The sequence below is a fragment of the Mustela nivalis genome (assembly GCF_964662115.1).
Source record: "Mustela nivalis genome assembly, chromosome: X".
Classification (NCBI taxonomy): Eukaryota; Metazoa; Chordata; class Mammalia; order Carnivora; family Mustelidae; genus Mustela; species Mustela nivalis.
In genome coordinates, this window is record NC_139040.1 from 12233852 (window position 1) to 12247072 (window position 13221).

At 41.1% G+C, this 13221-nt stretch overlaps 1 protein-coding gene across 10 annotated transcripts in view; it reads left to right on the forward strand.

Annotated features, from left to right (window-relative positions):
* Window positions 1-13221, forward strand: part of ATP11C (ATPase phospholipid transporting 11C (ATP11C blood group)) — a 186738-nt gene that overhangs the window by 139688 nt on the left and 33829 nt on the right. For all 10 annotated transcript variants that reach the window (XR_014307190.1, XR_014307191.1, XM_082717560.1 and 7 more), the window contains exons 21-23: window positions 2971-3073; window positions 4160-4305; window positions 11711-11770. Coding sequence is in view for 8 of the 10 variants with exons in the window: in XM_082717560.1 (XP_082573686.1) it covers window positions 2971-3073; window positions 4160-4305; window positions 11711-11770 (309 nt within the window). In the remaining 2 variants the exon portion in view is untranslated. The remainder of the gene's footprint in view (window positions 1-2970; window positions 3074-4159; window positions 4306-11710; window positions 11771-13221) is intronic.

Below are 13221 nucleotides of genomic sequence, written 5' to 3' on the forward strand. Positions count from 1 at the left end.
CCATCCTAATTTACGGTATTGTCTCTGCTTTCTTCTCACTCCCCACCACGATCACGTGCTCCTCCTCTTTTTTCTTGTTTTTTTTCCCTTCAACCTTCAGAGCCTTGGTTAGCCCCAATTGAGGAAGTCGATCCTGCCAGAACCGTCTCCACAGAAATCTGTCCCTTTAGTCAGAGGCAGTCTCTCTTTTATGATCTGTTGCTCGAATTGCTCACTAGGATTCTGGTTACTCCGCGGCCCAGGAGTTACTTGAATTGCTGACCCCATACTGCTTCTCCGAGCTGCTCCTGGCCAGGATACAGAGCCTCCCTGTAGCTCAGTCCTTGACCTGTTTTATCTCCTTCTCTGTAGTCCCATCTTCTAAGCTGTCAACTGCTCGCCTGTCAGGCCCACGTAGGTGATTTTCTAGTCCCTTCTCCAGTCCAAATGCTTGGGCTTCTACTTCACTTCTCCAGCTGTTTACTGAACGTGCCTTCTTGGGTGTTGTCATAACCATCTCAACTCAACTTTCTTTAGAGCCCATCTTCTTTCTTGTCTTCTGCATGGGTTACTGAGCTCACTGTACTTTTGGATTTCTAGATTCAGAGCCTTGAAATCTGTGGTGACTCCCCCATGCTTTACCCTTCCACGTGGTTTCGGTCACCAAATTCTGTCCATTTTCTGGTACATTGTCTTTTTTGTCTATTCTTTCCTGGCAGGTGCAGGCGTTTAACAGTTCATTGAACTCCACCTGTAACTCGCCACCTAGCTTGGCTCTTTGCCTGCAATCTTGCTTTTTCTTCCTATTTCTCCTGCACCCTGCAACCACATTCATATTCTCGCTCCCTGTTGATCTGGACCCGGATGTAGAGGTCCATGTGTATGAAAACTCATTGATCTGTTCAAGCCTGTCTGTCTGCTGAGCATAGATTGTACTTACCCTCGCTGTGTGCCTTAGGTCATGCCATTCCCTGTCTCTGGAATACTCCTCGGGTCCCCATTTCCCCTTCCACGCAGATCTTCAACCATCGTTCATGATTTAAATAAAATTACTCTTCCTTCTGTAGTCATTCCTGATGACTCGAGCATGTAGTATCCCCTCCCTTCTCTGCCATCTTGGGCCTTTTTATGTGGACAACTTAGACGATAATGTTACAATGTTACCCTTGGACAGGTACCTCACACTGTTAGTGTTTATCATAATGTTACAATGTTACCCTTGGACAGGTACCTCACACTGTTAGTGTTTATCCTTAATCTGATTATCTAATATTCTTGTATTTATTCCCCGTGTCTGCTCGTCTATTAGATGTTTCTTAAGGTGTGTGACCAGCCTTCTTTCTTGGATGTTTGCACATGACATTGCACATTGTATTGTGTGCAGTTGCAGCTGATCGATAAATAGGTTTTGGCACATTGATTTCTTTCGCATGAAGAGAAGTTCTTAATCCAGGTGACCTGGGGCTTGGTAAAAAATAAATAAATAAAAGAAAAAAAGAAAACAATTAGAAAAACCATGTTTACCTATCTAAATCTTTCATGATTTTATAGTCCACGACTATATATCTTTTCATCTTTCTACAAAGACGACCTTTAATCTTCTTAATCTATATTTTCAGGCAGGAGCTGTCAACCTTGCTAATTTTATCACCTTCCCTAGACCTTTCCTGGCTGCACTTTCTCTTCTTTGAGGTGCAAGTCATTGCTGCACAAGTTTCACAGGTGCAATTAGGTTAACCAGCATTGTAGCTCATCAAATACAAATTGAGTGTGGGTTCTTTAAGTTTGTCTTTGACTCATTTACAGATTGTTTCTGAGAGTCTCTAAAATTTTTTAAAAAGAACCAAGTTGTGGGGAGGGAATAGGGGAAATCTGGCATTTCACAGTAACAGCATTTTTGTGTTACATGGAATTGGACATGGGGGGTTTTGTACACTATTTAGTACAACTAAAACATAACTGGATTTTGTTTAAAGAAAAGACTGTGGGGTGGCTTAGCCTCGTGTCCGTTATTTTTAATCAGTCATGTTGAACATGGATTTTATTTATGCTAACTGGTGAAAGCAATTCTGAGGACAGAATTTCTGCAAGGCATTAGTTAGCTTCTGCATTATATACACTATTTTAAAGCTGCCAGATTCTAGACAGTTTTGAGGGGGGACGCATAAAGCGGTCGTTATCTAAAACATAGGGTGGGAGGCCGGCTGCTTACCCAATATACCTCCACACGTGACTCCACCAGGAGATGATTTCTTTCCTTCGCTACCTGCCACGAACACAGCAGTGAGCTGCATTGTGCCACCGACACATCTTGAAGAGACACTCCAGGAAGAGTGACAGGCTTTATACACTTATCTCAGAGAACTTTCTGCACATCTCACTACCTTCAAGATGCCCGCATTTAAAAACGAAGCTACCTGTGGAAGAGATGAAATCATAGTGGGCATTGAGAGATTTAGTAAAGTGTAGCTGGCAGCTGGAAGGGTGTAAGACTACCATTGGGGAAGCCCCTGGGAATATGGGAACGCACCAAAGGGAGTGGTTGTATCTGTAGGGAGTAGAGATGGAAAGGTTCTAGAAGCATCGTTCTCTCATTTCCCACGCCTATTCCAGTAACCCTATACATGTTACTTCAGATCAGCTTTCTGGTCTCCACTGTCCCACTCAACACATCATCTAAAAGGACACGTGAAGCAATGACAAAAGAGGGAAACAGGTTGGCCTCTAGTATAGGTAGGAGACAAGGTTCTCAGATACTTCCTGTATGCATAGAGCCCAAAAAAAGGTGGGCACTGGTGTTACATTTAAAATGCTTCGTTCTTTTGCCTCTGAGAATTGAATTAAAGGCTGTTGTATGTAAGACGCACCGAGCACCTTTCTGTTTGTTTACAAGTTCTCCATTTACAAGCATGAGTGCGGCATATGCCCACAATGTCGTAGTTCCACATTCTGGTTGACCTTTTCTGTACCTCTTTTGTATTTAATGTGTAGATTGTGAGAATGGTGAAGAACCTAAAAGGCAGCCCAATCACATTGTCGATAGGCGACGGTGCCAATGATGTTAGTATGATCTTGGAATCCCATGTGGGAATAGGTAAGAACCACCTAATGAAACGCTTATAGTTAACATGGTCTTCTCTTCGAGAGAGAAGTGTTGTGGTTACTCATCTTGAATTTTAATTTGGGAAAGATAATTATTCATTGAATGAACATCCTCATCTAACCTGTCCATCCCAAAGTCCTATCCATGGTGGGAACATAGCAATACCAAGTTAGAGGATATTTTTATATTAACCAGGTCAAGTGAATTTCCCAAACCTACTGGCAGTGCAAGTGATCATTTAGCTCTTACTTTGACAGCGGGCATGGTGTTACTGATTTTCTGCCCCTGGCCACATCGCCTACTTACATTGCTGCACTGTATCTTCTGAGATTCTTAATTGTTTGGGACTAAGAAATGACAGTTGGTTGGCTGGTTTTCCACATGGCAGTATTCATGGGTGCTTTGGGCTGTGGTGTCGAATTTATGTGTTGGTGTGTAACAACAGCTTTTTCTACTGCCTGTACCATTTTTCCCCCATGTCAGGGTGCTGATAGGCAGCAATCCTAACACCCCAGCAAGCCTTTTTTTCTTTTTTTTTTTTGGAAGGGAAGAACTAATGGTATACAACAGATGTACTCATTGGTTATTCAGTATGGAAGTGGCCTAAGGCTGCTTGAGCTCATGCAGCACTTGGGCTACTACTCAGTTTCATTCAGTGAGAGGATTTCTCCATCTCCTTGTAACTCTCCAGTTTTGAGCTCCTCAACCACAAACCCCAGGTCTCTGAGTTGCTTAAATATAGCTCCTGATCTAGGGGCATGTACATGTACACACTTAACTAAGTGCCTTTTTTCAGGTAAATATTCCTATTTAATTTTTTTCCTTAATTTTGCCTTGTAATGATTAAAACAATGATTTTGTTTAATGGTCTTATTTTGTGTTATAAATAAGTAATTACCAGCTAAATTTTACTTTGTACTAGTAAGATTCATTGTCCCTGTTACAATACTTTTTGGTTAAAAGAATTTTAAACTATACAAGTGAACTGTGCCACATAAACAAGTTAAAAGTGTGAAAATGGCAAATGAGGAGGTTGTTTATTTTATGAAGTCCTCATGGAGATGTTCTCATTTTCAGGTATTAAAGGCAAAGAAGGCCGCCAAGCAGCCAGGAATAGCGATTATGCTGTTCCGAAGTTTAAACATTTAAAGAAACTGCTCTTGGCTCACGGACACCTGTATTATGTGAGAATAGCACACCTTGTACAGTATTTCTTCTATAAGGTATGAAACAAAATAATCTATAATTGGACTTATCACCATCTAAGCCAGTAGTGGTTCAGCTCGGGCATAGGATTTCCCTCCCTTCTTTCACTGTTCCTTTGCGGTCTTAGTACTGAGATTTGTGGTCTCCAAAACACAGGTGATCTATCTAATGAATCAGAAACTAGAAATTCCTGGGGCTCCTTGATGGCTCAGTTGCTTAAACGTCCAACTCCTGATTTCAGCGCAGATTCTGATCTCAGGGTCATGAGATCGAGCCTTGCTTTGGGCTCTGCACTCAGCAGGGAGCCTGCTAGAGCGTCTCTCCCTCTCCCGCTGCCCCCCGCCCACACCCCTGTGTGTGCACTCTCAAATAGATAAAAATCTTAAAAAAAAAAAAAAAGAAACTAGAAATTTCTTTTAATGTGAGCAATTTAGGATGAAATTTTAAAGTCAGCTTTCTTGAAGTGGAGTTTAAATGCAATAAAATGTACCCATTTAAAGTGTACGGTTTCGTTTTGACAAATGTATACAACCACGTGACCATCATCCCAGAAAGTTCTCGTGCTCCTTCCCAATCTCCTCTGCTTTGCACCAGTCACTAATCTGATTTATATTGCTATCCAATATATAGTGATACTTACAGCATACAACATATAAATTTTGGTTTAGTTAATGCAGTATGCACATTAGAGTTGCCTGTTTTAGAACTTCATATAAATAAAATCATATGTGCTCTTTTGTGTCTGGCCTATTTCATTAGAGTAATGTTTTCAAGATTCAGGTTGTATCATATCAATTGTTGGTTCCCTTTTACCCTAAACAGTCTTCTGAACTACTCCTTTTAGTTACCGAGTCCTCTTTTCAGGTGCAGTTGTACAGGTAAAGCAAATAGAAGCAAAATTGCATTCATTGAAGGGTGATGGGTCAAGGGCTGTTTCCTTTCTCAATCTCCTTGTCTTGCCCAGAGATTGCACAGAGCACACTCTGAAGTCCCATGAATACAGTACAAGCCCCTCATTTTATGCCTAATGAACCTGACATATGTGAAGGTGAACTAACATCTAAAGTATGAAAATCATTTTAAGCCAACATGGGCCAGAACTTGATATCTTGTCCTCTGTTCTGTTCAGTATAGTTTGTTTTTAGTTGTTTTTTTTTTTCGCTTTTTGCATTGAAATAATTTCAGACTTTGAAAAAGTTGCAAAATTAGTGAAATAATTTTCAGATGCTCTTTATCTACTGTTAACACTTAGATAACAACATAGTTATCGAGATCCGTAAATTGAAAGTAATTGGCACTTTATTAACTAGTCTACATTGTAGTATTGAAATTTTGCCAAAGGTCACACTGGTAATCTCTCTGTGGTCCGTTTCAGGCTCGTGACTGCATTTAGCTGTCATACCTCCTTAGTCTTCTTTACACTGGAATACTCCTATCTTCTTTGTCTCCGTGATCTTAACATTTTTGAAGAGCACTGGCCAGTTTGTAGAATGTCCCTCAATGCGGGTTTGTCTAATGGTTGCTTACCGTGAGAATCAGCACCGATACCGTAGAAGTAATGTTAACTGCTGAGCACATCATATCAGGAGGCATGTGTTGTCACTATGTCTCACTCAGGATAATGTTGACTTAGATAACTTGATTCAGTTATCCAAAACACTTGCTGGTGTTTTGGGGGTCTGAAGACCCTTCAACTGTAATCTGTGTAATTTCATTGGAAAAGAGCAGTCTGCTACTAAAATAGATACTTTATTCTATGAGTTAAAAGTTTATTACTATTGTTACTTATTCTCTTACTCAAGATTGTCACAAATTTAGCCTATGTCCTTTCAACATGTCCCCACTGTTTTTTATTTTTTATTTTATAGTGATAAGAATGCCTCACATGAGCTCTGCCAGCTTAACAGATTTTGAAACGTACAATACAGTATTGTTAACTGTAGGTAGAGCGGTGTACAACAGAGCTGTAAAACTTGTCGTGCAAAACTAAAACCGTTTATCTGCTGAGTGTCAACTCCCCATTCTCCTCTCCCCCGCTCCCTAACCTTTTTTGAAGACTTGTTTTCTGGTTCCATATGATATTCTAGGCTCATCTTGTAATTTTCCTGCTTTAGTCCTGGATTCAGACATTTCTCCAAGGAACACTGCTTCCTTTTGTTAGCAAATGGCTTTTAGAAATCAAGGTCTTTGTGCCAGTTGTGCTCATTGCTTCTGAGCTGCCCTTGGTTCTAGGCCTTGTCGGTGAACAGAGCTAGGAAATATGTATGAGGATATACACAGATCTGTTACATTTGTGAATATATGTGTGGTACATACACACAACTTTGTTGGGCCAGAATCGTAGGTAGCAGTATGAACCCAGAATGTGATCTCAGTTTATACTAGTCCTTTGATGCCAGCCAGTACCACAAGGTTTCATTCTGCCCTTCCTCTTTTCCTAATGTGTAATCCCTTTCTCCATTGGTGAGAATCTCAGTTCTCATTATCCTCAGTGTTGTTTATTTACTTGCTCAATCCAAGAACAATAACTTGAGTGATATATTTGTTATGTACTTCTTTTTGTCTTTAGCCTTGGCGTATATCGTCAAAATACTATATGCAAAGTTATTTTTTTTTCCTTTTCCACCATTTCAGTGTGGTTATGTTATTTATTTGAAATAGGGTTAGGTTAAGTTTTTGTTTGTACACCATTTTGGTCTTTCATCTTTAATCCTGATTGATTTTAATTATTTTTTAAGTACGTAAAACATTGGCATGGTGTTCTCCTCAAGATGAGGTTCTTTGAGGGGCACCTGGGTGGCTCAGTGGATTAAGCCTCTGCCTTTGGCTCAGGTCATGGTCTCAGGGTCCTGGGATCAAGCCCCACATCGGGCTCTCTGCTCAGCGGCGAGCCTGCTTCCCCCACTCTCTCTGCCTGCCTCTCTGCCTACTTGTGATATCTGTCTGTCAAATAAATAAAATCTATAAAAAAAAAAAGATGAGGTTCTCTGAGAATCTTGCTTAGTGAGTTAATGCTCTAATCAAAAGGAAAATTGTGCAACAGTGATACTTCTCAAATCCCTCTTGCAAAAAACTCTTTTTCCAAAATGAAGGTTTTGAGGTCATCTGTAATTATAATCCTATCCACAGAGAGAACCAATGGGTGACATTTTTATGTGACATGTTCTATATAAATTAAATTGTGTTACAGTGTTTTTGGGTTTGGGGTTTTTTTGGTGTTTTTTTCCCCCAAGTAATAATCTCTACACCCAACCTGGGGCCCTAACTCACGACCCCAATATCAGTCACATGTTCCACCAAGAAAGACAGCCAGGTGCCCCTATGTTGTTTTTATACACTACTGGGTTTTTTTTTTTTTCAATTTTTATATGGAGATACACTTCACATAACAAAATTCACTATCACACACTTAAAGTGTGCAATATGGGGTCTTTTAGTGTATTTGCTATGATGAGCAACCGTGGCCACTATATGTTCCAGAACATTTCCATCATCCCGTAGGAAGTCCCATACTTACTAGCAGTCAGTCCCAAAACATACTGATTTGCTCTTTGCCCTTTTCACCTAATAATATATTGTGAACAATTTTCTCACCCAGTTAATTATTCACCGAAAGCACGATAATGGTATGGGATCCCAAACCCCTGTGATTGGACATTGAGGTCCCCTCCCCAACAATACCTTGGTTCTCTTTTATCACCAAGCATTAGAGTTCACGTTAGACTGAGCCTGCCTACTCAATTTTGTCTACCGGGGGATAGAATTAAGAACTTTCTTACCAAATGCTAGTTTGTAGGCACATTACCAAGTTCGTGTGCAAGTTAAATGATGCTGACCTTTATGGTAGTTAGATTTCATGCCCTGTATTTCACAGAAGGGAGAGCACAGCTACTGTTTCCGTGTGTCAGTTTCCTGTGATCAGTCCCCGGTCTTACTAGCTTTCTGTTTCCTAAGACACACATAACTGCGAGGGGCTCCTGACTGCTCCACCAGTACAGCATGCAACTCCTGACACAGGGTTGTGAGTTTGAGCCCTACGTTTAGCACGGAGCCTACTTACAAAATTGTTTTTAAAAAAATGTGTTGGGGTCCCTGGCTGGCATCGTCAGTAGAGCGTGTGACTGTTGATCTTGGGATTGTGAGTTTGAGCCCCACATTGGGTGTAGAGACTACTTAAAAATAAAATCTTAGGGGCACCTGGGAGGCTCAGTCTTTAAGCATCTGCCTTCGGCTCATGTCGTAATCCCAGCATCCTGGGATCGAGCCCTGCATCAGGCTTCCTGCTGGGCGGGGAGCCCGATTCTCGTTCTCTCTCTCTCGCTGTGTCTCTGTCAAATAAATAAATAAAATCTTTAAAAAATAAAGTAAAAAAACTTTGGTTTTTTTTAAAGATTTTATTTATTTATTTGACAGACAGAGATCACAAGTAGGCAGAGAGAGAGGGGGAAGCAGACTTCCTGCTGAGCAGAGAGCCCAATGTGGGGCTCGATCCCAAGACCCTGAGATCATGACCTGAGCCGAAGGCAGAGGCTTAACCCACTGAGCCACCCAGGCGCCCCAAAACTTTTTTTTTTTTTAAAGATTTATTTATTTATTTGACAGAGATCACAAGTAGGCAGAGAGGCAGGCAGAAAGAGGGAAGGAAGCAGGCTCCCCACTGAACAGAGAGCCCGATGCGGGGCTCCATTCCAGGACCCTGGGATCATGACCTGAGCTGAAGGCAGAGGCTTTAACCTACTGAGCCACCCAGGTGCCCCTAAAGTAAAAAAATCTTAAAAAATAAACAAATATGCACATATGTAAGTGTGACCCCAGGTTTACAGATCTGCTAAGACCCTGTCATCCGGTATCAGCTGGTCTCCAGGCCAAACATAGATGACGGTGATAACAATGATTAACCCAGTATGTGTCAGATACCTTGCTGGTTGACAAAAGCACTCTATTTTCTTAGTCCTCACAAATCTCCTATGAGCACTTACTATTATTTTCATTTAAACTATGTGCAACGCAGAGCTCAGACAGTTTATGAAACTTGTGGGTCCCTCTTCAGTTCAGAGGTGGCAGAGCCGGATTCCCATAATAGGGTCATTTACTCTCAGTCCAGGACTCTTCATACATCACAGTTAGGGTCTGTCAGGCCTCAGCCTCAGTCATTGAACAGCCCCACTTGGAGACAGGTGGTTGGTTGTTCTCTTACCCACCCCCCCGCCCCCCACGCCACCCCCACCCCCCCCAGGCCATTCCCTGAAGATTTGCCCGGAATGTCTGCCTAGCTCTCTGGTCCCGTTTCTGACCTCTGGTGTGCCTCAAGATTGTGGCCTGCAATTCACGCACCTACCACCAGATGGAAGTGATGCTCTGTTAACGAAAACAAAACAGGCATTAAAATGGCTGTTTACCAGTGGCCAGTAATTAACATATCCCTGTTCGCAACGTAGGAAATTATTTGTGTAGGTGATGCCCTCTGTCTTCATAGGATCTCTGCGCCCATTATCATCTTAGTTACTGACTTAGCAGTCAGTATTGCTTTTCCACTGCCGTCTTTTTTCCCAAGGTGGTTTCTAATACTTCGAACCCTCTTCCTTCCTCTGACCTTGCCATTGCTTCTTCAAATAACAATTACTTCACTCCTGAAGCGCTTCAGTGGTGGGTTTTCCTGTCTTCTGTTTCTCCATTCATGTACCTTGCATAATTTGGCCAAGTCAACCTTAGGAAGCTGCCACTCTTTAACCTGTCCGTTAGAAACTTCACTCTCCATTGTCTGAGGATTAGTCTGTCTTTTAAGGCACCCGTGTTCTGACCTTGTCCTACCTTATATGTTTAAAATACATGCACTTTGCCTTGGTTCCTGCTCTCAGCATATCCTATCCATCTTTAACACCTTGTTCAAGTTCTAATTTCTTCATTTATTTAGTCTACAGACAAGTTCAAATGTGTTACCATGTGTCAAGCACCATTGTAAGACCTAAAGATTCATAATGGAGTAAGACAGGCAAAGCCTCTGTTGTCAGGGGACTTAAATTCTCGTGGCAGAGTCAGACCTCCCCTTCCCACAAAGCACCTCCATAATCCCCACTGAATACTGCCTCATCCAAAGTCTGAACACTTTTTCAATATGGTCCTGCATTCTCCCCAAATTGATGCATACACATGTCACCCTTACAAGAGATGACCTTGGGAGCTCTGGCACACCGATGCTGTAGGACTTAATTCAGTACATGTGTAGCCCTTTTCTTTAGGAACATTCCCCCAGAGCCTATAGTATATTCACTTAAATATTGTCGGCTATGGCAGATTTCATCCTTCGAGGATGCATTGGATTTTTAAAAACCGCTTCAAGTCTCCTAGCCTGGTAAATTAGCTAAGTGAGAATGTGTGACAGAAGGAAAGAGACTAGTTTACTGATACAGCCCAAAAATGGGCTCTTGAAGTGCTACCCAGAGACAAATCCAGAGACATCATGAACAAGTGACAGCAGCACTCAAGTAAGGACCCATCCTACCCTGACGGATGGCACTCGTTTGAAAAGACTGGTTCTGGGGATTTTGCCTGAAGATGTTAATTTTTTTTTAAAGATTTATTTATTTATTTGACAAAGAGAGAGACAGTGAGAGAGGGAACATAAGCAGGGGGAGTGGGAGAGGGAGAAGCAGGCTTCCCACTGGGCAGAGAGCCTGATGCTGGTCTCGATCCCAGGACCCCAGGATCACAACCCGAGCTGAAGGCAGCTGCTTAACAACTGAGCCACCCAAGCGCCCCATAATTTCAGTATTTATAGTCCTACCTAGTAGCTTTTACTGTCTTATGAATTCTCAGCTTTTATTTTTTTCCTATTTGTTTTTAGTATTCTCCCAATTAAATCAGTCCCTTCGGAGTAAGAAGCTTTGTTCTGTTCTCCCTTTTTTTTTTATTACCCACAATACCATCTTTCCATATAATTAGGTGATCAATAATAATATGCCAATTATTTGATGAGGCAGTAATAAAGCATTAGTTGATACTTTTAGAGTCTGCAGACACCGTAGCAGTATCCTGGCTGTTCATTGGCACTAATTGACTTTACTTGTACACTTAGAGCTTTATGTCAGTCTACCTTGTGTTGATTTTGCAAATCAAATGGGCATTTAAGGGGTAATACCTAAATGTTTGTATTTTTATGAGCTCATCTCTTCCCTTAAGAAAGAATGGCAAGAGGTTCTCATTAAGTGAGATCCTCTTTCTGCTTGGTAAGGCAGAAGTTGATATTAATATGAATTAATCATTTGTCTTTGAGTTGTTTGCTTGCAACTCTAATCGAGATTTATTGTGTTATGATATTAAAAGACTTGGGATTGACCGTAGACTATTTGGAGTACGATATCCTGTGTTAGTTAACAAAGTTCAAGTGAAAACATTAACCCTTCTTTACATTTTTTTTTCCAGAACCTTTGTTTCATTTTGCCACAATTTTTGTACCAGTTCTTCTGTGGATTCTCACAACAGGTTTGTTTCCCTAATTATTTGTTATAATTTACTTTACATTGGCTATCAATAAATTACCTTTTTAATGTATTGGATTGTAGAGATGAGAGAAGTATGTTCAAAGTAAAAGGATTTTTTTTTTTAATTTTTTAGTTCAACCGTTGATCCTCTTGCCCTGGTTTTTGACAGTAGCAAATGTTTATGTCTCTGCTTGGGTGATGTTCTTATTATTACTTTTTTCTTGAAAGCTATTTGGTACCTCCTGTTGGAGTTGAGATAACCTTCAGAGTATTTCTTTTAATCAGTGTAAACCATGTTTTCCATTAATCCTAATATGGTGTATTTTAATATTTCATCGAATAAAATCACACCTTTGCAGTTTCTCAGGTTGATTTTCTAGAAAAATGTTGCTTTCTCAACAGGCCAGGAAGCTCTGATTCCTGGATAGATTCTCGAATTATTTAAGCAACTCTGCATTTCTTGTCTTTTATGGTTTTATGGTTTATTATATAAAGAACAGGCTATGTGTTATTTTGATACACAAGTGGTGGGACGGACATGCACATTTATAGCTTTAACAACTAAAGTGGACCTTTTGTTGCTTCTAGTGGAAGTACAGCCCAGTACAGGAGTGGGAATGCTCAGTGATGGAGAAATTTTGTAGTTAATCTGTGAGCAGTTCAGTGATCGTGCCATGCTGAGCTATTGGTAACATCAGCTCAGATATTAAAGACTGAGTTTCTAAATTTCAAGGCACGCTTCATTCCTCCTGCGAGCTGCGAGGAAGCGATTTTTTCCCGCTCACTTCTTGGTGGTATTTTTTAAGACCGTGTGTTCTTCTGAATGGGAAGTGAGTGCTCTCTTTCCCTAGAACTTGCCTCTTCCTCTGTCTGTGCTCTCTCTTACGACAGTGCCGTTGTTGGCGCCACTTCCGCAGGTTGCTTTACGGGTGAATCATCCACCAGCTGTAGGAAGTGCCATTAGCCTTCTTGAATGCAAAACTAACAGTCTCAGATGCAGCGAGTTTTCTGAATTCTGTCGAATCTGCTTTGTGTGAACATTCAGATTACTGCTGGTCAAATGCTTCAAATTCCTCACTTCTGTGGACGAGTGCAAGTGTTAAAAAGCCATTTCAGGGGAGCCTGGGTGGCTCAGTCGGTGAAGCATCTGCCCTTGTCTCAGGTCATGATCCCAGGGTCCTGGGACCGAGCCCCGCATCGGGCTCTCTGCTCAGTGGGAAGTCTGCTTCTCCCTCTCCTGCTACCCCTGCTTATACTTTTTCTCTCTCTCTTTCTCTGTTTCTCTCTCTGTGTGTCAAATAAATAAAATCTTAAAAATAAGACATTTCAAATTTTGTAGCAAAGTGCTAAAGGGAAGTTGGTTTAATCTGGTTAAAATGTTTTTAATTTGAAAGGAATGTGTCTATAAGTTGTATGAAGAAAGGACTTACTCCTTCTAAAGCCAGCTGAGAC